This window comes from Sciurus vulgaris, assembly GCF_902686455.1.
Source record: "Sciurus vulgaris genome assembly, chromosome: 4".
Classification (NCBI taxonomy): Eukaryota; Metazoa; Chordata; class Mammalia; order Rodentia; family Sciuridae; genus Sciurus; species Sciurus vulgaris.
Window position 1 is genome coordinate 60,951,300 of NC_136464.1, and position 27,893 is coordinate 60,979,192.

Below are 27,893 nucleotides of genomic sequence, written 5' to 3' on the forward strand. Positions count from 1 at the left end.
AATCCTTCTATTTAAACACCCAGTACCTCAGGAAATTTATTTGTATCAATCACTTGGCATTTCTTAAACTTTAAAATTGTATCTGGATGGTGTGTTGGCTTAAACATGACATCTAAGACATGTTTTTATAAGTCCCATAGAACCCATACAATTTTTTGTCTTTATTACACAGTGTACTCTTAAAGGACAGGGTGTTTTTAGCTATCCAAAATTTTAAACATTTCCCTTATCAATAAACAGAATGACAGGTTGAAGAAGTGAAAAAGATTCCAGATCCCTGGCACACATTTCTTTCTATTCCTGCACACCACAATGTAATTCACAGTTTTAGCAGATACTCTAAATTTTATGAACCAAGTGACACCTCATAAGATAGGAATAATATCCAAAAATAGTTAAATTACTTACATAACCAATATACCACCAAACAAGAAGGAGATGAATAGCAGCCAAAAGTTAAAATTAGCATCTGCTAAAGTGTGTTGCACAAGGAGAGAAAAAAATTAGATTTTCTGACCCTTGAGTGTCATTTCTGAAGCCTAATTGCTTGTTGTAGTTTTTGCCAAGTGAAAATATCCAGGCTGTTCACTGGGTATTGCCACCTAATCATACATGAGCACAATTAAAATCAGTTTTTAGTGATACATGCATTGACAGTTAATGATAATTCGAGTAAAGATGAAATTTTTAAAACAAGGAAGTGTAAGTCAAATCATTCACATTACACTCAATTATGAATAAAACAATCTACATATGTAGATTATATTAATATTTTGACCAAATATTGTTGGTGACTAGTCTCATTTGAGTTTTCATGCTGATGCTATGAGTAAAAAAAATGTATTTTAATGAAACTATGCTGCAAATAAATTTCTGGAGCATTCATTATGCCATTATTACATTTCACTTGAGGATATAATTCCCAGATAGACCTTGTGACAGTGTTTGTTTTGATGCTTTTATTGGTCTGAAATTCATTTCAAGTGTAAACATTGATGCCTAGATTTGTTTTCTAGATTAATGAACTTCTACTTCATAAAATATTAAGTGTTTAACAGCTTCTCAGGAAATAATAGGACTAAATACAAGATATTTGATGTGCTCTCATCCTTGATACGCTCTTGCTTAAAAGGATGCTGTTTCACCATTTTCTCTTCTATTAAATCTGTCATTTTCCCACTGAAACAATATCTTAGATGCAATGAGGTGATTATATATTTAGGTTAATTTCAAGTATGAAATCATGACTCTAGGACCAAAGAATAAGGTGTCGTTTTAGGGTATGGGAGGAGGGATGCCTTAGTTCTAGGAGGGCAGACGAAGGATGCTGGAAGTTTCTTCTCACAACTACCTACTGTCTTTAATTCCAAATAGGCAGAGTTCTTTGGAATTCACTTTCTCCCATTTTTTCCACATCCAAATTCTGTGTATAAGATAACAAATTTTTTCTGAGTTTGTTTCAACTTAAATCATTCATCAATTGGCAAATTTCAGGCAACAGGCAGGTAAGTTGTAATCTATTAGAAACCTAATTGTTTACTATTTTTTTTTGTGATACTGGATCCTTCTGAAAATTTATCATAGACATCATCATAAAACTGAAAAGTAGAATGTGCCTACTGTTCTTTATACCTACTAGGGGAAGCAAACTTTAGAGAAGAAGGAAATTATCTTTACCTTTAATTTTTGTTAGGGTTCAAATTATACATCATATTTTTATGGGCTGTAAAACCAAGTTGAATCTGAAAGTGAATTTACAATGGTTCTTAAACTCAAGACATTTTAGTCTAAAGGAAAATATGACAAATTTTAATAGCATATAATTTCTGATAAAACAACATTTATGCATTGAGATATGTCAGAAATCATAGTTTCTCAAAATATAGTCCTCACAAATCACACATTTAGTCTTTGACTGTATGAGTCAGTGTTGTCCTCCATCACTGACATTATTTTTTTTTCTTTTTTTTTTCTTTTTTTTAATTGTAAACGAATGGGATACATGCTGTTTCTCTATCTGTACATGGCGTAAAGGCATACCATTTGTGTAATCATAAATTTACATAGAGTAATGTTGTTTGATTCATTCTGTTATTTTTTCCCTTCCCCCCACCCCTCCCACCCCTCTTTACCCTCTATACAGTATTTCCTTCCTCCATACTTGCCCCCCTCCCTAACCCTAACTCTAACCCTAACACTAACCCTTCCCTTCCCCCCATTATGTGTCATCCTCCACTTCTTAGCGATATCATTCGTCCTTTGGCTTTTTGAGATTGGCTTATCTCACTTAGCATGATATTCTCCAATTTCATCCATTTGCCTGCAAATGCCATAATTTTATCATTCTTTATGGCTGAGTAATATTCCATTGTATATATATACCACAGATTCTTTATCCACTCATCAATTGAAGGGCATCTAGGTTGGTTCCACAGTCTGGCTATTGTGAATTGAGCAGCTATGAACATTGATGTGGCTGTATCTCTGTAGTATGCTGATTTTAAGTCCTTTGGGTATAGGCCAAGGAGTGGGATAGCTGGGTCAAATGGAGGGTCCATTGCAAGTTTTCTAAGGAATCTCCACACTGCTTTCCAGAGTGGCTGCACTAATTTGCAGCCCCACCAACAATGTATGAGTGTACTTTTCTCCCCACATCCTCGCCAACACCTGTTGTTGCTCGTATTCTTGATAATCGCCATTCTAATTGGTGTGAGATGGAATCTTAGGGTGGTTTTGATTTGCATTTCTCTTATTACTAGAGATGGTGAACATTTTTCCATATGTTTGTTGATTGCTTGTAGATCTTCTTCTGTGAAGTGTCTATTCATTTCCTTAGCCCATTTGTCAACTGGATTATTTGAATTCTTGGAGTAGAGTTTTTGAGTTCTTTATAGATTCTGGAGATTAGTGCTCCATCTGAAGTATGATTGGCAAAGATTTTCTCCCACTCTGTAGGCTCTTTCTTCTCATTGCTGATAGTTTCCTTTGCTGAGAGAAAGCTTTTTAGTTTGAATCTATCCCAGTGATTGATTCTAGCTTTTATTTCTTGTGCTATGGATGTCCTGTTAAGGAAGTCTGATCCTAGACCAACAAGGTGAAGATTTGGACCTACTTTTTCTTCTATAATCTGCAGGGTCTCTGGTCTGATTCCGAGGTCCTTAATCCATTTTGAGTTTAGTTTCGTGCATGGTGAGAGATATGGGTTTAGTTTCATTCTGTTGCATATGGATTTCCAATTCTCCCAGCACCATTTGTTGAAGAGGCTATCTTTTCTCCATTGCATATTTTTGGCACCTTTGTCTAGTATGAGAAAATTGTATTTATTTGGGTTTGTGTCCGTGTCCTCTATTCTGTACCATTGATCTACCTTTCTATTTTGGTACCAATACCATGCCGTTTTTGTTACTATTGCTTTGTAGTAGAGTTGAAGATCTGGTATTGCAATACCCCCTGTTTCACTCTTCCTGCTAAGGATAGCTTTAGCTATTCTGGGTTTCTTATTCTTCCAGATGAATTTCATAATTGCTTGCTCTATTTCTGTAAGGTACATCATTGGGATTTTAATTGGAATTGCATTGAATTTGTATAGCACTTTAGGTAGTATAGCCATTTTGACAATATTAATTCTGCCTATCCAAGAACATGGAAGATCTTTCCATCTTCTAAGGTGTTCTTTAATTTCTTTCTTTAGTGTTGTATAGTTCTCATTGTAGAGGTCTTTCACCTCTTTTGTGAGATTGATTCCCAAGTATTTTATTTTTTCGAGGCTATTGTGAATGGGGTAGTTTTCCTAATTTCTCTTTCTGAAGATTCATCACTTATGTATAAAAATGCGTTGGATTCATGGGCATTGATCTTGTAACCTGCTACTTTACTGAATTCACTTATGAGTTCTAAGAGTTTTCTGGTGGAATTTCCAGGTTCCTCTAAATATATAATCATGTCTTCAGCGAACAGGGATAGTTTGAGTTCTTCTTTTCCAATTCGTATCCCTTTAATTTCTTTGGTTTGTCTAATTGCTCTGGCCAGAGTCTCAAGAACGATGTTGAATAGAAGTGGTGAAAGAGGGCATCCCTGCCTTGTTCCAGTTTTTAGGGGGAATGCTTTCAGTTTTTCACCATTTAGAATGATATTGGCCATGGGCTTAGCGTAGATGGCCTTCACAATGTTAAGGAATGATCCCACTACCCCAATTTTTTCTAGTGTTTTGAGCATGAAGGGGTGCTGTATTTTATCAAATGCTTTTTTTGCATCTATTGAAATAATCATGTGATTCTTGACTTTAAGTCTATTAATATGGTGAATTACGTTTATTGATTTCCTGATGTTGAACCAACCTTGCATCCCTGGGATGAAACCCACTTGATCATGGTGCACTATCTTTTTAATATGTTTTTGTATGCGATTTGCTAAAATTTTGTTGAGAATTTTTGCGTCGATGTTCATTAAGGATATTGGTCTGAAATTTTCTTTCCTTGATGAGTCTCTGTCTGGTTTAGGTATCAGGGTGATATTGGCTTCATAGAATGAGTTTGGGAGGGTTCCCTCCTCTTCTATTTTATGGAATACTTTGAGAAGTATTGGAATGAGCTCTTCTTTAAAGGTTTTGTAGAACTCGGCTGAGAACCCATCTGGTCCCGGACTTTTCTTTGTTGGTAGGCTTTTGATGACTTCTTCTATTTCGGTACTTGAAATTGGTCTATTTAAATTTTGTATGTCCTCCTCGTTCAGTTTAGGCAATTCATATGTCTCTAGAAACCTGTTGATGCCTTCAAAATTTTCTATTTTGTTGGAGTATAGATTTTCAAAATAGCTTCTAATTATGTCTTGTATTTCAATCCTGTCTGTTGTGATATTTCCTTGTTCATTCCGAATTTTAGTGATTTGGGTTTTCTCTCGTCTTCTCTTTGTTAGTGTGGCTAAAGGTTTATCAATTTTATATTTTCGAAGAACCAACTATTTATTTTGTCAATTTTTTGTATTGTTTCTTTTGTTTCAGTTTCATTGATTTCAGCTCTGAGTTTAACTATTTCCTGTCTTCTACTACTTTTGGTGCTGTTCTGTTCTTCTTTTTCTAGGGCTTTGAGCTGTAGTGTTAGGTCGTTTATTTGTTGAGTTTTACTTCTTTTATTAAATGCGCTCCATGAAATAAATTTCCCTCTAAGTACTGCTTTCATAGTGTCCCAGAGATTTTGATATGATGTTTCTTTGTTCTCATTTACCTCTAAGAATTTTTTAATTTCCTTCCTAATATCTTCTGTTATCCATTCATCATATAATAGCATATTATTTAATCTCCAGATGTTGGAATAGTTTCTGTGTTTTACTCTTTCATTTATTTCTAACTTCAATCCATTATGATCTGATAGAATACATGGTAATGTCTCTATCTTCTTGTATTTGCTAACATTAACTTTGTGGCATAATGTATGGTCTATTTTAGAGAAGGATCCATGTGCTGCTGAGAAGAAAGTGTATTCGCTCTTGGTTGGATGGTATATTCTATACATTTATAGAATATATTCTATAAATGTCCGTTAAGTCTAAATTATTGATTGTGTTATTGAGATCTATGGTTTCTTTGTTCAATTTTTATCTGGAAGATCTGTCCAGTGGTGAGAGAGGCATGTTAAAATCACCTAGTATTATTGTGTTATGTTCTATTTGGTTTCTGAAATTGAGAAGGATTTGTTTGACATACATGGATGAGCCACTGTTTGGGGCATAGATGTTTATGATTGTTATATCTTGCTGATTTATGCTTCCCTTAAGCAGTATGAAATGACCTTCTTTATCCCTTCTGACTAACTTTGGCTTGAAGTCCACATTATCAGAAATGAGGATGGATACTCCAGCTTTTTTGCTGAGTCCATGTGCATGGTATGTTTTTCCCCATCCTTTCACCTTTAGTCTACGGGTATCTTTTTCTATGAGGTGAGTCTCTTGCAGGCAACATATTGTTGGATCTTTCTTTTTAATCCAATCTGCCAGTCTTTGTCTTTTGATTGATGATTTCAGGCCACTAACATTCAGGGTTATTATAGAGATATGATTTGGTTTCCCGGTCATTTGGTTCATTTTTTAAATTTTATTTATTTATTTGTTTGACACAACATGTTTCCTCCTTTATTTGACAATTCCTTTAGGATAATTCCTCCCTTTGCTGATTTGCTTCTTTGTTTTTCATCTCTTCCTCATGGAATATTTTGCTGAGAATGTTCTGTAATGCTGGCTTTCTTTTTGTAAATTCTTTTAGCTTTTGTTTATCATGGAAGGATTTTATTTCATCATCAAATTTGAAGGTAAGTTTTGCTGGGTATAAGATTCTTGGTTGGCATCCATTTTCTTTCAGGGTTTGAAAAATGTTGTTCCAGGCCCTTCTAGCTTTCAGGGTCTGGATTGAAAAATCTGCTGGTATCCGTATTGGTTTCCCCCTGATTGTAATTTGGTTCTTTTCTCTCAGAGTCTTTAAAATTCTGTCTTTATTTTGTATGTTAGGTATTTTCATTATAATGTGCCTTGGTGTGGGTCTGTTGTAATTTTGTGTATTTGGAGTCCTATAAGCCTCTTGAACTTGGTTTTCCATTTCATTCTTCAGATTTGGGAAATTTTCTGATATTATTTCATTGAATAAATTGTTCATTCCTTTGGCTTGTTTCTCTAGGCCTTCCTCAATCCCAATAATTCTTAAATTTGGCCTTTTCATGATATCCCATAGTTCTTGTAGATTCTGTTCATGATTTCTTACCATCTTCTCTGTTTGTTCAACTTTGTTTTCAAGGTTAAATATTTTGTCTTCAATGTCTGAGGTTCTGTCTTCCAGGTGTTCTATCCTATTGGATATGCTTTCTATGGAGTTCTTAATTTGGTTTATTGTTTCCTTCATGTCAAGGATTTCTGTTTGGTTTTTTTTCAATATCTCTAACTCTTTATTGAAATGATCTTTTGCTTCCTGTATTTGCTCTTTTAATTGTCGATTGGTGCGATCATTCAATGCTTGCATTTGCTCTTTCATCTCATCATTCAGTGCATGCATTTGCTCTTTCATCTCATCGTTTGCTTCTCTGATCATTTTAATTATGTACATTCTGAACTCCTTTTCTGTCATTTCTTCTGCCATGCTGTCATTGGGTTTTATTGATGTAACATCTAGATTTGTTTGCAGCATTTTCTTTCCTTGTTTTCTCATATTGTTCAGGTATCAGTGGACTGCTGAGATATTGCAGATTTCCTCTATTGACTTACAATGTCCCTGAAGATTTCTATATATATACCCCCTTAGCCTTCAGTAGCCTGAAGTCTTGGAGTAAGTTGATAATGCGGTGCTCCACAAGGAAGCTTCCTCTCTAGGAGTGGTGGCCTTCAGGTGGGGTATAATCCCTGCTAGTGGGCAGAGGTGCCTCCACTTGTTGACCAATGGTCATCCAAAGGGGACCTAGGCTGTGGGCTGAGGCAAGGCCTGTTTGGGCCTGAGTCTCTGGTTTTACCGTCCTTGTGGGGAAACCTCACCCAGCAGGGAAGACTCACCCGGTGGGGAGGTCTCGCTGGTCAGTTCCCTCCTAGAGGTTCCCCTCAATTTATAGCTACCACCTGGGCTGGGCTGCCTTCCTCTGCAAAGTTCCCAGGGGCCCGGCCCTACCTCCTGGGCCTGGAAGCCTCACCCTTTGCAGATGAATCTCCTTAGGCTGCCCTTCCTCAGAGAATCTGCCCGCAGGCCTGGAACCTTCGTTCCGCCCCAAGCCTGTCTCTGTGCGGCTCTTCCACCCAGAAGCCTCCTAGATCCTGGGACCCTGCTCTGCACCTAATCGCCTGGCTATGCGACCCCTCCTCTGAGCAGCCACCTGGGGCCTGGTACAATCGCTCTGAGTCCCAGAGACCCGCCACACGCCTCTTCCTCCAGACAGTTGCCCAGTATTCCGGTGCGTTCACTAGGAGTCCAAGAAACTCACTGCGTGCCTCCTCCCACCAACCATCCGTAGCCCTGGGCAATCAATCACTCCGAGTCAAAGTGACCCTCCCCGTTCCTCCTCCTTCTCCAGATAACCCCCCGGGTGTTCAGGAGTGGTCGCTCTGAGTGGCTCTGAATCCACGTGACCCGCTGCACAGGTCCTCTGGGCAACCGCCCGGAGCTCTGGTGCGGCCACTCAAGACCAAGCGACCCACCACGCTTCTCCTTCAGGCAGCCCCCCTGTGTTCAGGAGCTGTCACTTTAAGTCCAAACAACTCACCACTCGCCTTCTCCTCTGAGCAGCCGCCTGGAGTGCTAATGCAGTCACTGCGAGTCCAAACGACCCGCCACGCTCCTCCTCCTCCTCCTCCTCCTCCTCCGGGCAGGCCCCGGGGTTCAGAAGTGGTCTGAGTCCAAACAGCTCGCCACGCAGCCCCTCCTCTGGCAACCGCCTGTAGCTCTGGTGCAGTCACTCCGAATCCAAGCAGCCACGTTCCTCCTCCTCCTCCTCAGGGCAGGCCCTGGTGTTCTGAGTCCACACAGCTCTCCTCGCCACTCCTCCCCTGGGCAGCCGCCGGAGCCCCAATGGTTGCTCCGAGTCCCAGCGCTGTGCCGAGCGGCCTCCCATCACTGACATTATAAAGGTGCTTCAATGTATTTGTCATTGTATTTCCCAGGGTACATTCTCTGCTCATTCAAACTTGAGTCTGTAAAATAGTGGCCAAAATAAACATAGCAAAGAGAAAGAAATTTGAAACATGTTGAAGATTTGTAGGTATAGGATCATCACAGATTAATTACTGACCATATCTAAAGACATAGTAGAAAGGGAAATAGGTTTATTAGTTTGTTTTTGTTACTATCATGAAAAAAATCTGAAACTGGATAAATTTATAGAGAAAAGAAGTTCATTTAGTTTACAGTTATACAGGTTCAATGACCCAAATTTGGTGATGTCCTTGTTGCTGGCAGAGTCCAGAGGTGGTATGATGTCACATGGCAAGAGACAGGGATGTACATGCCCTTTCTGGTTGCTTTGCTCTTCTTCTTTTTTTTTTTTTTTTTTGTTTGAATATGGTTTATTTTGAAAGCACTGTTGTTCTTATATTTAATGAGGTTATTTCTGTTATCTTTGGAATGGAAGCATTTTTTTCCATTGATTCATTTATTTTTTTTATTGTAAACAAATGGGGTACATCTTGTTCCTCTGGTTGTACATGAAGTAAATGCATACCATTTGTGTAATCATACATTTACGCAGGGTAATGGTGTTTGATTCATTCTGTTATTTTTTCCTTCCCCCTTATCCCTCCCACCCCTCTTTTTCCTCTTTACAGTCCCTTCTTCCTCCATTCTTGCCTCCTTTCCACCCCCCATTATGTGTCATCATCCGCTTATCAGCGAGATCATTCCTCCTTTGGTTTTTTGAGATTGGCTTATCCCACTTAGCATGATATTCTCCAATTTCATCCATTTGCCTGCAAATGCCATAATTTTATTATTTTTTATGGCTGAGTAATATTCCATTGTATACATATATACCACAGTTTCTTTGTCCATTCATCAACTGAAGGGCATCAGGTTGATTCTACTCTGGCTATTTTGAATTGAACAGCTATGAACATTGATGTGGCTGAATCACTGTAGTACTCTGATTTTAAGTCCTTTGGTATAGACCAAGGAATGGGATATCTGGGTCAAATGGTGGTTCCATTCCAAATTTTCTAAGGAATTTTCACACTGCTTTCCAGAGTGGCTGCACTAATTTGCAACCCTACCAACAATGTATGAGTATACTTTTTTCCCACATCCTCTCCAACTCCTATTGTTGCTTGCATTCTTGATAATCACCATTCTAATTGGGGTGAGATGGAATCTTAGAGTAGTTTTGATTTGCATTTCTCTTATTACTAGAGATGTTGAACATTTTTTCACAAAAATATATTGAAAAGATAGTGCACCATGATCAAGTGGGTTTTATCCCAGGGATGCAAGGTTGATTTAACATTCAGAAATCAATAAATGTGATTCACCATATCAACAGACTTAAGTCAAGAATCACATGATTATTGTGGTAGATGGAGGAAAAAGCATTTGATAAAATACAGCACCCCTTCATGCTCAAAACACTAGAAAAAATAGGGATACTGGGAACATTCCTTAACATTGCAAAGGCCATCTATGCTAAGCCCATGGCCAATATCATTCTAAATGGTGTAAAACTGAAAGCATTCCCCCTAAAAACTGGAACAAGGCAGGGATGCCCTCTTTCACCACTTCTATTCTAAATTGTCCTTGAAACTCTAGTCAGAGCAATTAGACAGACCAAAGAAATTAAAGGGATAGGAATAGGAAAGAAGAACTCAAACTATCCCTATTTGCCAATGACATGATTATATTGCTTTGCTCTTCTTATAAAGCCACCAGTGTTCAGTCATGGGAGTTGCGCCTAGATGACCTTACTGAATTCTATTCACCTCTGAATGATGCCACTTCTGTAGGTCGATTAAGTTTCCACCCTTTTAGTACTTCACTATTAGGATTAAATTTCAACATGTCACCGTGGGGAACACAAACAATATCCAAACCATAGCAGTAAATTATGTAGTAGGCAGCATAGAATATGAAGTTGTTGAGAATTAAATGTGTTGAGTGCAAAACATTGACAAGACATTTAAATGGGATGGGCAAATGTCATATGTACATGGATCACTTGAAGACAGGGATGGATTACTGAGATTTGAAATTTGTATTTTGTAAGTGGCTGATGAAGCCAGCCTGTTGTCTACTTTTATCCAAGAGGAGGGTGGAGTCAGATGACCCAGGACATGATAGCAGTTGGGGTAGACAAAAGAAACACAAAATACTTACAAAGGAAGTCGGAAAAACTGCACTAAAATTAGGAGAAAATATTTATGAAGTGAAATTCTATTATGAGAATTAAGAAAGAGTAGGATATCAAGGAGATAAAAGATCCAAAACTGCTGTAGAGGTGAAATAAGGGAAGGACTGCAACGGGTACAGTGCTCTTGCCTATTAGGAGACCACTAGGGATATTAATGAAATAAAACTCTGTGGTGTGGAGTGGACGCTAGTGTCCAGCATGGATAGGAAATAAGGAATCCACATCAGAAAAAATTTAGAAGATATGGTCCCGGAAAAAAGAAAAATGAGAGACAGGGGACATGGATAAGAGCAGCTTTTGTTTTGAGAGCTTATGTTGATAGGTTCAAGGACTGGAAAAAGAGATGTTAACAATACAGGAAGAGATGGCATCATTGATGATTTATGACTCTGAAAAGGTGAAACGAGATAGCCGCTGGGCTGGATGTAGGTGAAGGGATGAGCCCTGTGGGAAGGAAAGGTCATGGACATGGCGTGCTTTTACTGCCACCGATTGCTTAAAATTTCTGTTCTTGAAATTCACAGCCACACCTAATACTTTTCATGAACAGACTTTGCCAGGTGAGCAGAATTTAAACTGTTACCTGTAATTGTAGAAGTCATTTTAAATGTGTCTTAAATAAAGTTTATACTCCAATATGAGCAAAAGAAAAAAAATGCTAAGATTATGAATAAAGATCTTTAAAATATTCACTTTGCTAATTCATCCTCCAAATTCAAACTGAATTGAATGAACGGTTTTTACTTTTCCTCTTTCTACAAGAAGGTACATTTTGTATTGACCAAGAATCTTATTAAAGAGTGGAAAGTGGCTTAATATGAGAAAATCAGTTAGGTTGACAAGCTATCAGCTTACCTGTAGTAGATATCTCTGTGGTTATAAAACTTAAATTTATAAAAACAAAACTATGTAGTAAACAGCTAAACAGATGTTCTTGTCACTATCTTGTATCTTAATAAAATGATAAATAATAACCAAAGTGTGCTATGATTCTGCCACTTGGTTTGTCAAAAAAAAAATCCCCATTTGTATTCCTTTAAAAGTAGAAACATACCCCAACATTGTAAAAGCTATATATGCTAAACCCAAGGCCAACATCATTCTAAATGGAGAAAAAAATGAATGTATTCCCTCTAAAAACTGGAAAAGGCTAGGTTGCCCTCTTTCACCACTTCTATTCAACATTGTCCCTGAAACTCTAGCCAGAGCAATTAGACGAAAGAAATTAAAGAGATGTGTATAGGAAAAGAATTCAAACTATCACTATTTGCTGATGTATGATTCTATATTTAGAAGATCCAAAAATTTCCACCAGAAAACTTCTAGAACATAAATGAATTCAGCAAAGTAGAAGAATGTAAAATCAAGACCCATAAATCAAACACGTTTCTGTACATCAGTGAACTCATTGAAAGAGAAATTAGGAAAACTATGCCATTTACAATAACCTCAAAAAAAAAAAAAAAAAAAAAAACTTTGGGAATCAATCTAACAAAAGAGGTAAAAGACCTCTACAAGAAAAACTACAGAACACTAAAGAAAGAAATTGAAGAAAACCTCAGACATGGAAAAATCTCCCATGCTCTTTGATTGACAGAATTAATATTATCAAAATGACCATACTACCAAAAGCATTATATGGAGTTAATGCAATTCCTATTAAAATCTCAATGACATTCTTCATAGAAATAGAAAAAGCAATCATTAAATTCATTTGGAAAAATAAGAGACCTGGAATAGCCAAAGAAATCCTTAGCAAGAAGAGTGAAACAGGAATCATCACAATAACAGACCTTAAAATATACTACAGAGCCATAGTAACAAAAACAACATGGTGTTGGCACCAAAACAGAAATGTAGACCAATGGTAGAGAATAGAGGACACAGAGGCAAACTCACATAAATACAGTTATCTCATATAAACAAATGTGCCAAAAACATTAACTGGAGAAAAGATTGCCTCTAAACAAATGGTACTGGGAAAACTGGAAATCCATATGCTGCAAAATGAAATTAAACCTTTATTTCTCACCCTGCATAAAACTTAACTCAAAGTAGACCAAAGACTTAGGCACTAGAACAGAGACCCTGTGACTACTAGAAGAAAAAGTAGGCCCAAATCTTCACCATGTTGACCTAGGAACTGAACTTCCTTAACAAGATGCTTAAAGCACAAGAAGTAAAATGAAGAATCAATAAATAGGGTGGAAGCAAATTAAAAAGCTTCTTTACAGTGAAGAAATCAATCAAGAACATGAAGAGAGAGCCTACAGAATGGGAGAGAATCTTTGCCACCTGCACCTCTGATAGAGCATTAATTTCCAGAATATATAAAGAACTTAAAAAAGTTGACACCAAAAAAAAAACAAATAACCCAATCAATAAATGGGCTAAGGAACTGAACAGACACTTCACAGAAGAAGAAATACAGTCAACAGATATATGAAAAAATGTTCAACATCTCTAGCAATTAGAGAAATGTAAACTAAAATTACACAGAGATAATATCTCACTCCAGGCAGAATGGCAATTATCAAGAATACAAGCAACAATAAATGTTGGTGAGGATGTTTGGGAAAAGGTACACTCATACATTGCTGATGGGACTGCAAATTGGTGCAACCACTCTGAAAAAGCAGTATAGAGATTCTTCAGAAAACCTGGAATGGAACCACCATATGACCCGCTATCCCACTCCTTGGTTTATACCCAAAGAAATTAAAATTCATATATTATAGTGATGCAAACACATCAATGTTTATAGCAGCTCAATTCACAATAGTTACGCTATGGAACCAACCTAGGTGTCCTTCAATAAATGAATAGATAAAGAAAATGTGGTACATATACACAATGGAATATTACTCAACTGGCATTTGCTGGTAAATGGATGGACCTGGAGGCAATCATGCTAAGTGAAATAAGCTAAGCCCCCAAAACTGGTTCAAATGTTTTCTCTGATACATGGATGCTATTTCACAATAAGGAGTAGGCATTGCTAGGGAAGAATAGAGATAATCTGGATTAGACAGAGTGGGGAGTAAAGGGAGGGGAGAAGGTATGGTGGTAGGAAGGATAGTAGAATGAATCATACATTATCCTATATGCATATATGATTACATTACCCATGTGGTTCTATATTATGTACAACCAGAATGAAGAATACTCCATTTATTGATGATGTGTCAAAATGCATTCAACTGTCATGTATAACTAATTAGAACAAATTTTGAAAGAAGATTACATTTGCTATTAAAAAAAGTTTTATGCAAATTCTGTGTTGGAAAAAATAAAGCCAAGGACAAGAATGTTCTACAAATCTAGGGAGAAAGTTTTTTTGTCACTTATTTGTAAAAATATATAAAATGTAAAATTTATTTGATTTTTAATTTTGTTTTTATAAAATTGTATGTATTTAAGGTATACAACGCTGCAATCAACAAAATAAAAAAGGCAACCCACAAGGTGGGGAAAATATTTGCAAACTGAATATCTGATAAGGAGTTAATATACAAAAAGTTCCTCAGGACAAAAAAAAAAAAGATTTTTTGAATGAGTGCTGCATAGAAAAATCATTGTACATTCATGTGAATGAAAAGGGAAAACTAAATTCAAATAATTTACTATTGTAAATCTTAGTTTAAAAATCTGAAGAATGACAACAAGTAAGTCTAATTAAAATGGTGCTGTGAATAGTAGGGATTGTGCAGTCAACAACCTGGCACAGTACCTCAGACCAAGGAAGTACTTGATAAAGATTAGTTTCCTGCCAAGGTAAAACAATGAGATGACTTGCTTTTATTCATTGTAGGTAATTTCTCACCTGTAAATTGGGGAGAAAACCTGATTCTCAGAGGTTTGACAATTGAATGAAATGATATATCTACATTAGTTAACCTACCTTCTCACACAGTAAAACCTCCATGAAAACTAGTCATTATCATTCCTTCATGTTACCCTTCTGTCCTCTTCTCTTTCTTGCTGTCCTTTCTATCAAGTATTTATAAACATTTACATTATATTATGCTATAAGCAATCAAGAGATAATTTAAAGTACACTGGGAGAATGTGTATAGGTTATATGCAAATTCTTTCCATTTTATATAAGGAAATGGAACAACCTGGATTTTGGTATCCACGTGGGTCCTGGAAACTGTCCCCAGTAGATACTGAAGTATGACTGTCCTGGTTAAATGCAGAAACACAGGAAGAATTTTCTGGTCTTTTATCCTACCTTTTTATTTGCAATTTAGGTCATTAGAATTAAAATTTTATAACATCTTACAATTATAGAAATAATGTATATTTATTTCAAGATATATAAAATACATAAAAATTTAATCTTATTTATGATGATTTTCATGTTTCTTTTGTAGTATGGTTTGAACCCACAATCTTTTCATATAATTTGATTGAAATGGTATATGAAATTTTAAATACTGATTTTTCTACCTTCCAAAAACATTTTCCCATATTCTTTGAAAATATTTTCTTAAGACTACTTAACCTCATATTATATAGATATGCATATATATTTAGTGTTTCCATTATTTTAGGACATTAGGTTATTTCTAAATTTTGCTATTGCAAGTACTGTGACAGTGAATATCTTTGCATATAAATCGTGCTCTACATTTCCATGTTCTTATGAAAATTTATTGAGTGGAATTAATTTAGGAAATTTTTAAAAATGTATAATCATTGCATAGGAAGAGGAACACAAAGACTAAACCTTAACCGAAGATATTTACTATGTTCTGATGAAGCTTAAACTGCTTTCCAAGAGTTTCTTATAGAAGATAACATAATATGGGAAATTGTTTGTTGTAAAGAAATTTAATATATCTTGAAAAAATTGTGTGTTACTTCTTGGCTTCAATTAGGTAATAGCTGTTATCTAAGGTAGAAATTATTTCCTTTGTCTGTTAATAGCTAAGAAAACTTAATGCTGAAAGTAATAGAGCATAATATGTTTCATTGTAGTTTTTATTTATTTATTTATTTCCACATAAATAACACAGGACAGGCACTGTAGAACTCTGGATCCCAAAGAGTATTGTAATCGTAATCCTTGATGAAGAGAATAACTGCATTTTAAATATTTTTTCAATTTACCTAAAAATGTAATCTGAAGGTTTCTAATCTTGTCATATGTTAAAGGCAGTTACCGCATGTGCTCTTTTATATCTTAAAATTCCTTTAACATTTATTTTGCCCAAGTAGTAATTAAGGTTGAAAAATGAACAAACGGAAACACATCAGAATCTACATGGGAGTAACCTAAGAAATGAATGGAGCTCACTGAAAAGAAAGTTTCTGCCTTGTAAGGTATCTGCAATGACCATATTTACTCACTTTTATCTGTGTTGCTATTTCCATTTTTATCTCTGATGCATATTTAGTGTCCAGATCCATCATGCAAGCAGGACCTGCTGGCCTATCTGGAACAAATTAAGTTCTACTCCCATCAGCTGAAAATCTGCAGTCAAGTTAAAGCTGAGATCCAGAACCTGGGGGGAGAGCTCATCATGTCAGCTGTGAGTACTATGGGGTACTTGCTCCATCAGAGGTGGAAGGTGCTTGAAACAGAGCAGCTACATCCCGGCTTACACCACCAAACCTGCTAGATAAACTCACATTAGAACAAACTATCAGAATTTGTATAAAAGTCCATGTCACCAAACTAATGGGTAGATACAACTTGTTTTTATTTACTTCAGATATTAAAGAATAAATCAAATGTTATAAACCACTGGAATGAGAAATGCATGATAAGTTAGAACACAGTTTTCAGACTTCAGAGAGTGCACAGATGGAACTCTGAATACTGTAATCTTTATAAAATCAGTGTGGGGCTGCAAATCAATAAAATGATTGCTTTATTGCCATTAATTGATATCCATTTTTTCACATATTCTTTTCTGTCATATTGAAATTAAGGGTTTGAGATTTTTAGAAACTGTATTTACTTTTAGAAGTGGAGTATGATAAAACATAGATTTAGAGGAGCTTGTGTAAATTCTTTGATAGCTTTGAGTTTGAAGCTGCTTTAAAATTACCATGGTAGAAATAAAATCTAACTTTTCTTTTCATCTTTTAATAACAGTAAATCATTTCTCTAGAGCAGGTATGGTAATAAAATAATATTTGATATCTATATTAGATTCAGTTATCAGTGACTTTGTAAAGGACATGGAGGAAGATTATAAATATAAGTTAAAATGAAACTGTATGAACATTCTAGGAACTTACATTCCTGAGAACAAATTTTTTAAAATTACACCAATGTACTTATAAATTTGTGACATCTAAGGTCTCTGTGTCCTGGCATTGAACTTTTCTCAATGAACCAATGTTCCTGAATAGAATATAACTGCAAAAACATAAGCAAAAGATCATCATCGAGGGTGGAGGGGGGAAAATTAATCCTTACTGTCTATCTCTTGTCTGTATTTTATCTCAATCTTCACAATAGTATGCCAGAGAGATCATTTATTTGCTTGTTTTGTTTTCTTTAATATATAAAAAAAATGAAATTCAGAAAGGTTAAATAGCTTCCCCAAGATTATGCTAGTAAATGGCAGATCTGGAGCTTACCTTAAAAGGCCTGTGCTTTCTATGCTCAGGTGGACAACCAGATGTCTATGGGGACCTGAAGAACACAAGTCAAAAGTGGAAATTATGTTGTGGGACTGCTTTATGTCTTATAAAGATTAATTTCCTTCATATGCAGATTTTACAAAAACAAATATAGAAATATAACCTGTGTAACACTGGTGCTCTTTGAATTTTCAAAGGAAAGCAATGCATTTCAAGTAGTCATAAGCCATGTGAAGAGAAATATATGTGTGTAGATACAAATATACATACATATATAAATACCTATATAAATACATCCAAATACACATAAACCCCTGTGAGTATGCATTCCATGTGCTCCTTGAATTATGGGATTCTATACTGATCAACCCTTTGTAAATTGAAAATATCCTGAGTCAAAATGGATTTAATACATGTAGCCTACTGAACATCATAACTTACCTTAGTTTACCTTAACAAGTTCAGAATACTTATAATAGTCTGCAGTTGAGCAAAGTCATCTAACACAAAGATTTTTTTATAATAATGTGTTGAATTTCTCTTATAACTTATTGAATATCTGCATCCAGAAAATGCTGGTAACACAGTACATTGTGAAGTATCAGTTGTCATTCACCCTCATGATCATGTGACTGATTGGTAGCCTAGTTTCCAATATGGTACCACATATTGTGATCCAAGAAAAGATCAAAATTCAAATTTTTAATTACATGTATCACTTTCTTATTATCTGAAAGTTAAAAATTATGTCAAATCATCATAAGTCATGGACCATCTATATATGCATAATTTACATATATACTGGGCATATATATATATTCATTATAAATTTTACAGACAGATTTTTTAGACAGGAACCATTTAAAATCCACAATTTATTATTTGAAAGTTGAGTCATTAACTGGCACAGTGGTACACACACCTGCAATCCCAGTGACTTAGGAGGCTAAAGGCAGGAGGATCACAAGTTCAAAGCCATTCTCAGCAACTTAGTGAGGCCCTAAGCAATTTAATGAGACCCTGTCTCAAAATAAAAGATAAATAAAAGGTCCAAGCATGTGGCTCAGTGTTAGAGCCCCACTGGATTCAATCCCCAGTACCAAGGGAGGAGGAGAAAAAAAAAAGAAATAAATTCCATATCAATTGGTAGTCACTCCACTGCCCTTTAACAGCACAACCCCCCCCCCCCGCAACCCTCAAGCTCTAGGCAACCTCTAATCTACATTCTGTCTTTATAGATTTGTGAAATGTCACATTCAACACTAGATAAAATAGATTTGAGAACAAAGAAAATTAAGCTTGATGCAGTGACACATGCCTGTAATCCCAGAGACTCAGGAGGCTGAGGCAGGAGGACTGCAAGTTCAAAGTCAGCAAGGCCCTAAGCAACTTATCGAGACCCTGTCTCAAAATAAAAAGCATTTAGAAAAAGGGCTGGGGAGAGGTTTCAAGATGGCGGCCTAGAGGGTGGCTGCATTTCATGTTGCTCCAGGACTCAGGATTCAAAAGAGGAGATATTGAGACGCTTGGGACCAACTCAAAGCAGCCGGGTGACTCTCACCCCCTGGGGGGGCATCCCGGAGGGGACGGTGGTCCCGGAACGCAGGAAACTTTGTGAAGTAGAACTGCCGGCGAAACGCCCCTCCCCCCGCTGGAGCAGTGAACTCAGACAGCTGGGAGCGCCATAAAGGAGGCCGCTCGGCACAGCGCTGGGACTCGGAGCAACCACTGGGGCTCCGGCGGCTGCCCAGGGGAAGAGTGGCGAGGAGAGCTGTGTGGACTCAGGACACCGGGGCCAACCCTGAGGAGGAGGAGGAGGAGCGTGACCACTTGGATTTGGAGTGACTGCACCGGAGCTGCAGGCGATTGCCAGAGAAGAAGCTGCGAGGCGAGCTGTTTGGACTCGGAACGACGCTTCTGAACCCCGGGGCCTGCCCTGAGGAGGAGGAGGAGGAGGAGGAGCCCGGCCGCTTGGATTCGGGGTGACAACACCAGAGCTACAGGCGGTTGCCAGAGAAGGGGCTGCGTGGCGAGCTGTTTGGACTCAGACCACTTCTGAACCCCGGGGCCTGCCCGGAGGAGTAGGAGGAGGAGGAGGAGGAGCGCGGCGGGTCCTTTGGACTCGCAGTGACTGCATTAGCGCTCCAGGCGGCTGCTCAGAGGAGAAGGCGAGTGGTGAGTTGTTTGGACTTAAAGTGACAGCTCCTGAACACAGGGGGGCTGCCTGGAGGAGAAGCGTGGTGGGACGCTTGGTCTTGAGTGGCCGCACCAGAGCTCCGGGCGGTTGCCCAGAGGACCCGTGCTGCGGGTCACGTGGACTCAGAGCCACTCAGAGCGACCACTCCTGAACACCCCGGGGATTATCTGGAGAAGGAGGAGGAATGGGGAGGGTCACTTCGACTCGGAGTGATTGATTGCCCAGGGCTACGGGTGGTTGGTGGAGGTGGAGGCACGCAGTGAGTTTCTTGGACTCCTAGTGACCGCACCGGCATACTGGGCGGCTGTCTGGAGGAAGAGGCCTGTGGCGGGTCTCTGGGACTCAGAGCGATTGTTTGGGGCCCCAGGTGGCTGCTCAGAGGAGGGGCCGCATAGCCAGGTGATTAGGAACAGAGCATGGTCCCAGGATCTAGGAGGCTTCTTGGTGGAAGAGCCGCACAGAGACAGGCTTAGGGCAGAACGAAGGTTCCAGGCCTGCGGGCAGATTCTCTGAGGAAGGGCAGCCTAAGAGAGTCATCTGCAAAGGGTGAGGCTTCCAGGCCCAGGAGGTAGGGCCGGGCCCCTGGGAACTTTGCAGAGGAAGGCAGCCCAGCCCAGGCGGTAGCTATAAATTGAGGGGAACCTCTAGGAGGGAACTGACCAGCGAGACCTCCCCACCGGGTGAGTCTTCCCTGCTGGGTGAGGTTTCCCCACAAGGATGGTAAAACCAGAGACTCAGGCCCAAACAGGCCTTGCCTCAGCCCACAGCCTAGGTCCCCTTTGGATGACCATTGGTCAACAAGTGGAGGCACCTCTGCCCACTAGCAGGGATTATACCCCACCTGAAGGCCACCACTCCTAGAGAGGAAGCTTCCTTGTGGAGCACCGCATTATCAACTTACTCCAAGACTTCAGGCTACTGAAGGCTAAGGGGGTATATATATAGAAATCTTCAGGGACATTGTAAGTCAATAGAGGAAATCTGCAATATCTCAGCGGTCCACTGATACCTGAACAATATGAGAAAACAAGGAAAGAAAATGCTGCAAACAAATCTAGATGTTACATCAATAAAACCTAGTGACAGCATGGCAGAAGAAATGACAGAAAAGGAGTTCAGAATGTACATAATTAAAATGATCAGAGAAGCAAACGATGAGATGAAAGAGCAAATGCATGCACTGAATGATGAGATGAAAGAGCAAATGCAAGCATTGATTGATTGCACCAATCGACAGTTAAAAGAGCAAATACAGGAAGCAAAAGATCATTTCAATAAAGAGTTAGAGATATTGAAAAAAAACCAAACAGAAATCCTTGACATGAAGGAAACAATAAACCAAATTAAGAACTCCATAGAAAGCATATCCAATAGGATAGAACACCTGGAAGACAGAACCTCAGACATTGAAGACAAAATATTTAACCTTGAAAACAAAGTTGAACAAACAGAGAAGATGGTAAGAAATCAGGAACAGAATCTACAAGAACTATGGGATATCATGAAAAGGCCAAATTTAAGAATTATTGGGATTGAGGAAGGCCTAGAGAAACAAGCCAAAGGAATGAACAATTTATTCAATGAAATAATATCAGAAAATTTCCCAAATCTGAAGAATGAAATGGAAAATCAAGTTCAAGAGGCTTATAGGACTCCAAATACACAAAATTACAACAGACCCACACCAAGGCACATTATAATGAAAATACCGAACATACAAAATAAAGACAGAATTTTAAAGGCTGTGAGAGAAAAGAACCAAATTACATTCAGGGGGAAACCAATACGGATATCAGTAGATTTTTCAATCCAGACCCTAAAAGCTAGAAGGGCCTGGAACAACATTTTTCAAGCCCTGAAAGAAAACGGATGCCAACCAAGAATCTTATACCCAGCAAAACTTACCTTCAAATTTGACGATGAAATAAAATCCTTCCATGACAAACAAAAGCTAAAAGAATTTACAAAAAGAAAGCCAGCATTACAGAACATTCTCAGCAAAATATTCCATGAGGAAGAGAGGAAAAACAAAGAAGCAAATCAGCAAAGGGAGGAATTATCCTAAAGGAATTGTCAAATAAAGGAGGAAACAAGTTATGTCAAACAAATAAATAAATAAAATTTAAAAAATGAACCAAATGACCGGGAAACCAAATCATATCTCTATAATAACCCTGAATGTTAGTGGCCTGAATTCATCAATCAAAAGACATAGACTGGCAGATTGGATTAAAAAGAAAGATCCAACAATATGTTGCCTACAAGAGACTCACCTCATAGAAAAAGATACCCATAGACTAAAGGTGAAAGGATGGGGAAAAACATACCATGCACATGGACTCAGCAAAAAAGCTGGAGTATCCATCCTCATTTCAGATAATGTGGACTTCAAGCCAAAGTTAGTCAGAAGGGATAAAGAAGGTCATTTCATACTGCTTAAGGGAAGCATAAATCAGCAAGATATAACAATCATAAACATCTATGCCCCAAACAGTGGCTCATCCATGTATGTCAAAGAAATCCTTCTCAATTTCAGAAACCAAATAGACCATAACACAATAATACTAGGTGATTTTAACACGCCTCTCTCACCACTGGACAGATCTTCCAGATAAAAATTGAACAAAGAAACCATAGATCTCAATAACACAATCAATAATTTAGACTTAACGGACATTTATAGAATATACCATCCAACCAAGAGCGAATACACTTTCTTCTCAGCAGCACATGGACCTTCTCTAAAATAGACCATATATTATGCCACAAAGCTAATGTTAGCAAATACAGGAAGATAGAGACACTACCATGTAGTCTATCAGATCATAATGGATTGAAGTTAGAAATAAATGAAAGAGTAAAACACAGAAACTATTCCAACATCTGGACATTAAACAATATGCTATTATATGATGAATGGATAACAGAAGATATTAGGAAGGAAATTAAAAAATTCTTAGAGGTCAATGAGAACAAAGAAACATCATATCAAAATCTCTGGGACACTATGAAAGCAGTACTTAGAGGGAAATTTATTTCATGGAGCGCATTTAATAAAAGAAGTAAAACTCAACAAATAAACAACCTAACACTACAGCTCAAAGCCCTAGAAAAAGAAGAACAGAACAGCACCAAAAGTAGTAGAAGACAGGAAATAGTTAAACTCAGAGCTGAAATCAATGAAACTGAAACAAAAGAAACAATACAAAAAATTGACAAAATAAATAGTTGGTTCTTCGAAAAAATAAACAAAATTGATAAACCTTTAGCCACACTAACAAAGAGAAGACGAGAGAAAACCCAAATCACTAAAATTCGGAATGAACAAGGAAATATCACAACAGACAGGATGGAAATACAAAACATAATTAGAAGCTATTTTGAAAATCTATACTCCAACAAAATAGAAAATTTTGAAGGCATCAACAGGTTTCTAGAGACATATGAATTGCCTAAACTGAACGAGGAGGACATAAACAATTTAAATTGACCAATTTCAAGTACTGAAATAGAAGAAGTCATCAAAAGCCTACCAACAAAGAAAAGTCTGGGACCAGATGGGTTCTCAGCTGAGTTCTACAAAACCTTTAAAGAAGAGCTCATTCCAATACTTCTCAAAGTATTCCATAAAATAGAAGAGGAGGGAACCCTCCCAAACTCATTCTATGAAGCCAATATCACCCTGATACCTAAACCAGACAGAGACTCATCAAGGAAAGAAAATTTCAGACCAATATCCTTAATGAACATCGATGCAAAAATTCTCAACAAAAGTTTAGCAAATCGCATACAAAAACATATTAAAAAGATAGTGCACCATGATCAAGTTGGTTTCATCCCAGGGATGCAAGGTTGGCTCAACATCAGGAAATCAATAAACGTAATTCACCACATTAATAGACTTAAAGTCAAGAATCACATGATTATTTCAATAGATGCAGAAAAAACATTTGATAAAATACAGCACCCCTTCATGCTCAAAACACTAAAAAAAATAGGGATAGTGGGAACATTCCTTAACATTGTAAAGGCCATTTATGCTAAGCCCATGGCTAATATCATTCTAAATGGTGAAAAACTGAAAGCATTCCCCCTAAAAACTGGAACAAGGCAGGGATGCCCTCTTTCACCACTTCTATTCAACATCGTTCTTGAGACTCTGGCCAGAGCAATTAGACAAACCAAAGAAATTAAAGGGATACGAATTGGAAAAGAAGAACTCAAACTATCCCTGTTCGCTGATGACATGATTATATATTTAGAGGAACCTGGAAATTCCACCAGAAAACTCTTAGAACTCATAAGTGAATTCAGTAAAGTAGCAGGTTACAAGATCAATGCCCATAAATCCAATGCATTTTTATACATAAGTGATGAATCTTCAGAAAGAGAAATTAGGAAAACTACCCCATTCCCAATAGCATCGAAAAAAATAAAATACTTGGGAATCAATCTCACAAAAGAGGTGAAAGACCTCGACAATGAGAACTACAGAACACTAAAGAAAGAAATTAAAGAACACCTTAGAAGATGGAAAGATCTTCCATGTTCTTGGATAGGCAGAATTAATATTGTCAAAATGGCCATACTACCTAAAGTGCTATACAAATTCAATGCAATTCCAATTAAAATCCCAATGACGTACCTTACAGAAATAGAGCAAGCAATTATGAAATTCATCTGGAAGAATAAGAAACCCAGAATAGCTAAAGCAATCCTTAGCAGGAAGAGTGAAATAGGGGGTATTGCAATACCAGATCTTCAACTCTACTACAAAGCAATAGTAACAAAAACGGCATGGTATTGGTACCAAAATAGAAAGGTAGATCAATGGTATAGAATAGAGGACACGGACACAAACCCAAATAAATACAATTTTCTCATACTAGACAAAGGTGCCAAAAATATGCAATGGAGAAAAGATAGCCTCTTCAACAAATGGTGCTGGGAGAATTGGAAATCCATATGCAACAGAATGAAACTAAACCCATATCTCTCACCATGCATGAAACTAAACTCAAAATGGATTAAGGACCTCGGAATCAGACCAGAGACCCTGCAGATTATAGAAGAAAAAGTAGGTCCAAATCTTCACCTTGTTGGTCTAGGATAAGACTTCCTTAACAGGACTCCCATAGCACAAGAAATAAAAGCTAGAATCAACCACTGGGATAGATTCAAACTAAAAAGCTTTCTCTCAGCAAAGGAAACTATCAGCAATGCGAAGAAAGAGCCTACAGAATGGGAGAATATCTTTGCCAATCATACTTCAGATAGACCACTAATCTCCAGAATCTATAAAGAACTCAAAAAACTTTACTCCAAGAATTCAAATAATCCAGTCGACAAATGGGCTAAGGAAATGAATAGACACTTCACAGAAGAAGATCTACAAGCAATCAACAAACATATGGAAAAATGTTCACCATCTCTAGTAATAAGAGAAATGCAAATCAAAACCACCGTAAGATTCCATCTCACCCCAATTAGAATGGCGATTATCAAGAATACGAGCAACAACAGGTGTTGGCGAGGATGTGGGGAGAAAGGTACACTCATACATTGCTGGTGGGGCTGCAAATTAGTGCAGCCACTCTGGAAAGCAGTGTGGAGATTCCTTAGAAAACTTGCAATGGACCCTCCATTTGACCCAGCTATCCCACTCCTTGGCCTATACCCAAAGGACTTAAAATCAGCATACTACAGAGACACAGCCACATCAATGTTCATAGCTGCTCAATTCACAATAGCTATACTGTGGAACCAACCTAGATGCCCTTCAATTGATGAGTGGATAAAGAAACTGTGGTATATATATACAATGGAATATTACTCAGCCATAAAGAATGATAAAATTATGGCATTTGCAGGCAAATGGATGAAATTGGAGAATATCATGCTAAGTGAGATAAGCCAATCTCAAAAAGCCAAAGGACGAATGATATCGCTAAGAAGTGGAGGATGACACATAATGGGGGGGAGGGAAGGGTTAGTGTTAGGGTTAGAGTTAGGGTTAGGGAGGGGGGCAAGTATGGAGGAAGAAAGTACTGTATAGAGGGTAAAGAGGGGTGGGAGGGGTGGGGGGAAGGGAAAAAATAACAGAATGAATCAAACAACATTACTCTATGTAAATTTATGATTACACAAATGGTATGCCTTTACGCCATGTACAAACAGAGAAACAACATGTATCCCATTTGTTTACAATAAAAAAAAAAAAAAAAAAAAAAAAAAAAAAAAGAAAAAGGGCTGGGGATGTAGCTCAGTGGTAAAGCACCCCTGCATTCAATCCCTACTACCAAAAAAAGGGGGGGGGGATTAAAAAAGAAGTTGAGTCAGTATATAGAAGGAGGAATAACATTGGAAATCCAGATTAATGAAGAAAAATATATATGTGATACATATGTGTACACATGTATATATATTAAACTTCATTGTATCTACATTTTGAACTGTTAGACATCTAGTCTTCATTTCTCACTTATATTATACTACTTTCAAAATGTTAAAAATATATATTTGGAGACAAATATCTGTCTTCTTTTCATTTTTCTCAATTTCACACACCATTCTTGATAAGGTTTAATATTATATACATGAATGAGTATGGCATAATGAATCCCACTATTATGTATAATAATAATGCACCAATAAAATTTTTAAAAATAACCCAGTATTTTTAGGAAAATACAAATATTATTTTCCAAATATCTGTCACTTTCTTGTGTTGTCTAAAGATAAATGTAGAAAAATATTTTGATAAAAGGTCAGATTCTGTATAAATGTTAAAATATATCACTGTTAATTGTGCCAGTAAAATATATTCTTCTCTAGAAGTGTAGATAAAGTTTGTATTCCTATTTGGTATTATGATTCAAATTCATGAACTTTGCATATTTTACAGATAGATTAGGCAGAACCCATTTAGAATCTACAATTTACAATTTAAAAACTGAGTCATTATATAAACGAAGGCACAGTATTACAATGCAGAACTATTTGTCATCATTTGGCCCACAATTTACCATTAGAAAAAATAAATCTGCAAAAAGAGCGTGCTCCCTTTCATATTTTTCTCTACATCTGTTAACAGGTAGATCCTAGAAAGCTTTTAACATACATTTCATTTATGTGTGCCCAAGCATCCTTGCTATATTCTCTCAGTGACCCTGAGATCTTGTCTTCCCCACCCCCTTTCTTCTTTAAGTTGCGAAGATCTAATTTATTTTTCTATGAGGTCTCTTGTAAAGTACTAAGCAAAATTTTAAAGCAGAGAAACTCATTAAGAAGTTCAGAAATTTGGTATTCAAAACTGCAAACTATTCAAAGTTAACTTAAAGTTTGCATTTCAAGATCAGATTCATCAAACACTGCCTTTGGTAAATATGTTTGATTTTAAAAGAAGTAAGTATGAATGAGATGCATTCCTGAAATTAATGGTAGAACAAATTCTGGGTCTGGAGTGTGAAGGTTTAGGATAAAGAACATGAACTCATAACAAAAAAGAATTTGAAAGCCATGTAATTTAAATTATTTTCCAATAATTCTTACATCTCTACTGGAAGTACTTACCCTGTAGCTGCATGTTTTACCTGTAAGGAAAGCAAAGTGTAGTTAGTTCCATCTATTACAATGGATTGAGGACCCTCTGTGTGCCAAGCATAGCTAGAGGATGCAGAGATGAGTATATCATGACTTTGTCTATGATGCTCAAATACATACAAAATTAAGAAACAAAATATTCCTAAACATATAAAAATGATTCCAGAACAATGTAATAAACTAGTGGTATGCATGAATGCACATAGTTTAACTGAGAAGGGAATAATTAATTCTTCAAAAGTGTAGAGTAGGCAAGAAAAAGCTCTACAAGTGGCTTGATCCTAAATTAGGACTTGATGAATAAGTAGAAAACAAATGTGTAGTTTTGAGAAAAGAGCAAGAGAAGGATTCAAAGAAGATAGTATGAACAAGATAAAAAGACAGAAACAAGAAAGATGCACAGTGTTATGCAAGTGGCAAGCAGTGTGACATCACTGAAGACACTTTTGCCTGTACTGTTGGAGTATAGTGAAACCCAGTGACAGAACAGAAGCTGTAAATGAAATGGGGGGGGGGGGCGGGTGGGCGCTCAAAAAGGATCTTTTATAACATTTTATCTTCATTCTAGAGACAATCAATTTTTTTTTTTTTTCAGTTTTGTGGTCATAAACAGATCTATGTATTTGGAAGCTAACTGTTTT

The 27,893-nt window shown here is 37.2% G+C and overlaps 1 protein-coding gene across 3 annotated transcripts in view; it reads left to right on the forward strand.

Annotated features, from left to right (window-relative positions):
* Nucleotides 1-27,893, forward strand: part of CTNNA3 (catenin alpha 3) — a 1,874,587-nt gene that overhangs the window by 1,800,975 nt on the left and 45,719 nt on the right. For all 3 annotated transcript variants that reach the window (XM_079135772.1, XM_079135773.1, XM_079135774.1), the window contains exon 17: nt 16,256-16,390. In XM_079135772.1, the coding sequence (XP_078991898.1) occupies nt 16,256-16,390 (135 nt within the window). The remainder of the gene's footprint in view (nt 1-16,255; nt 16,391-27,893) is intronic.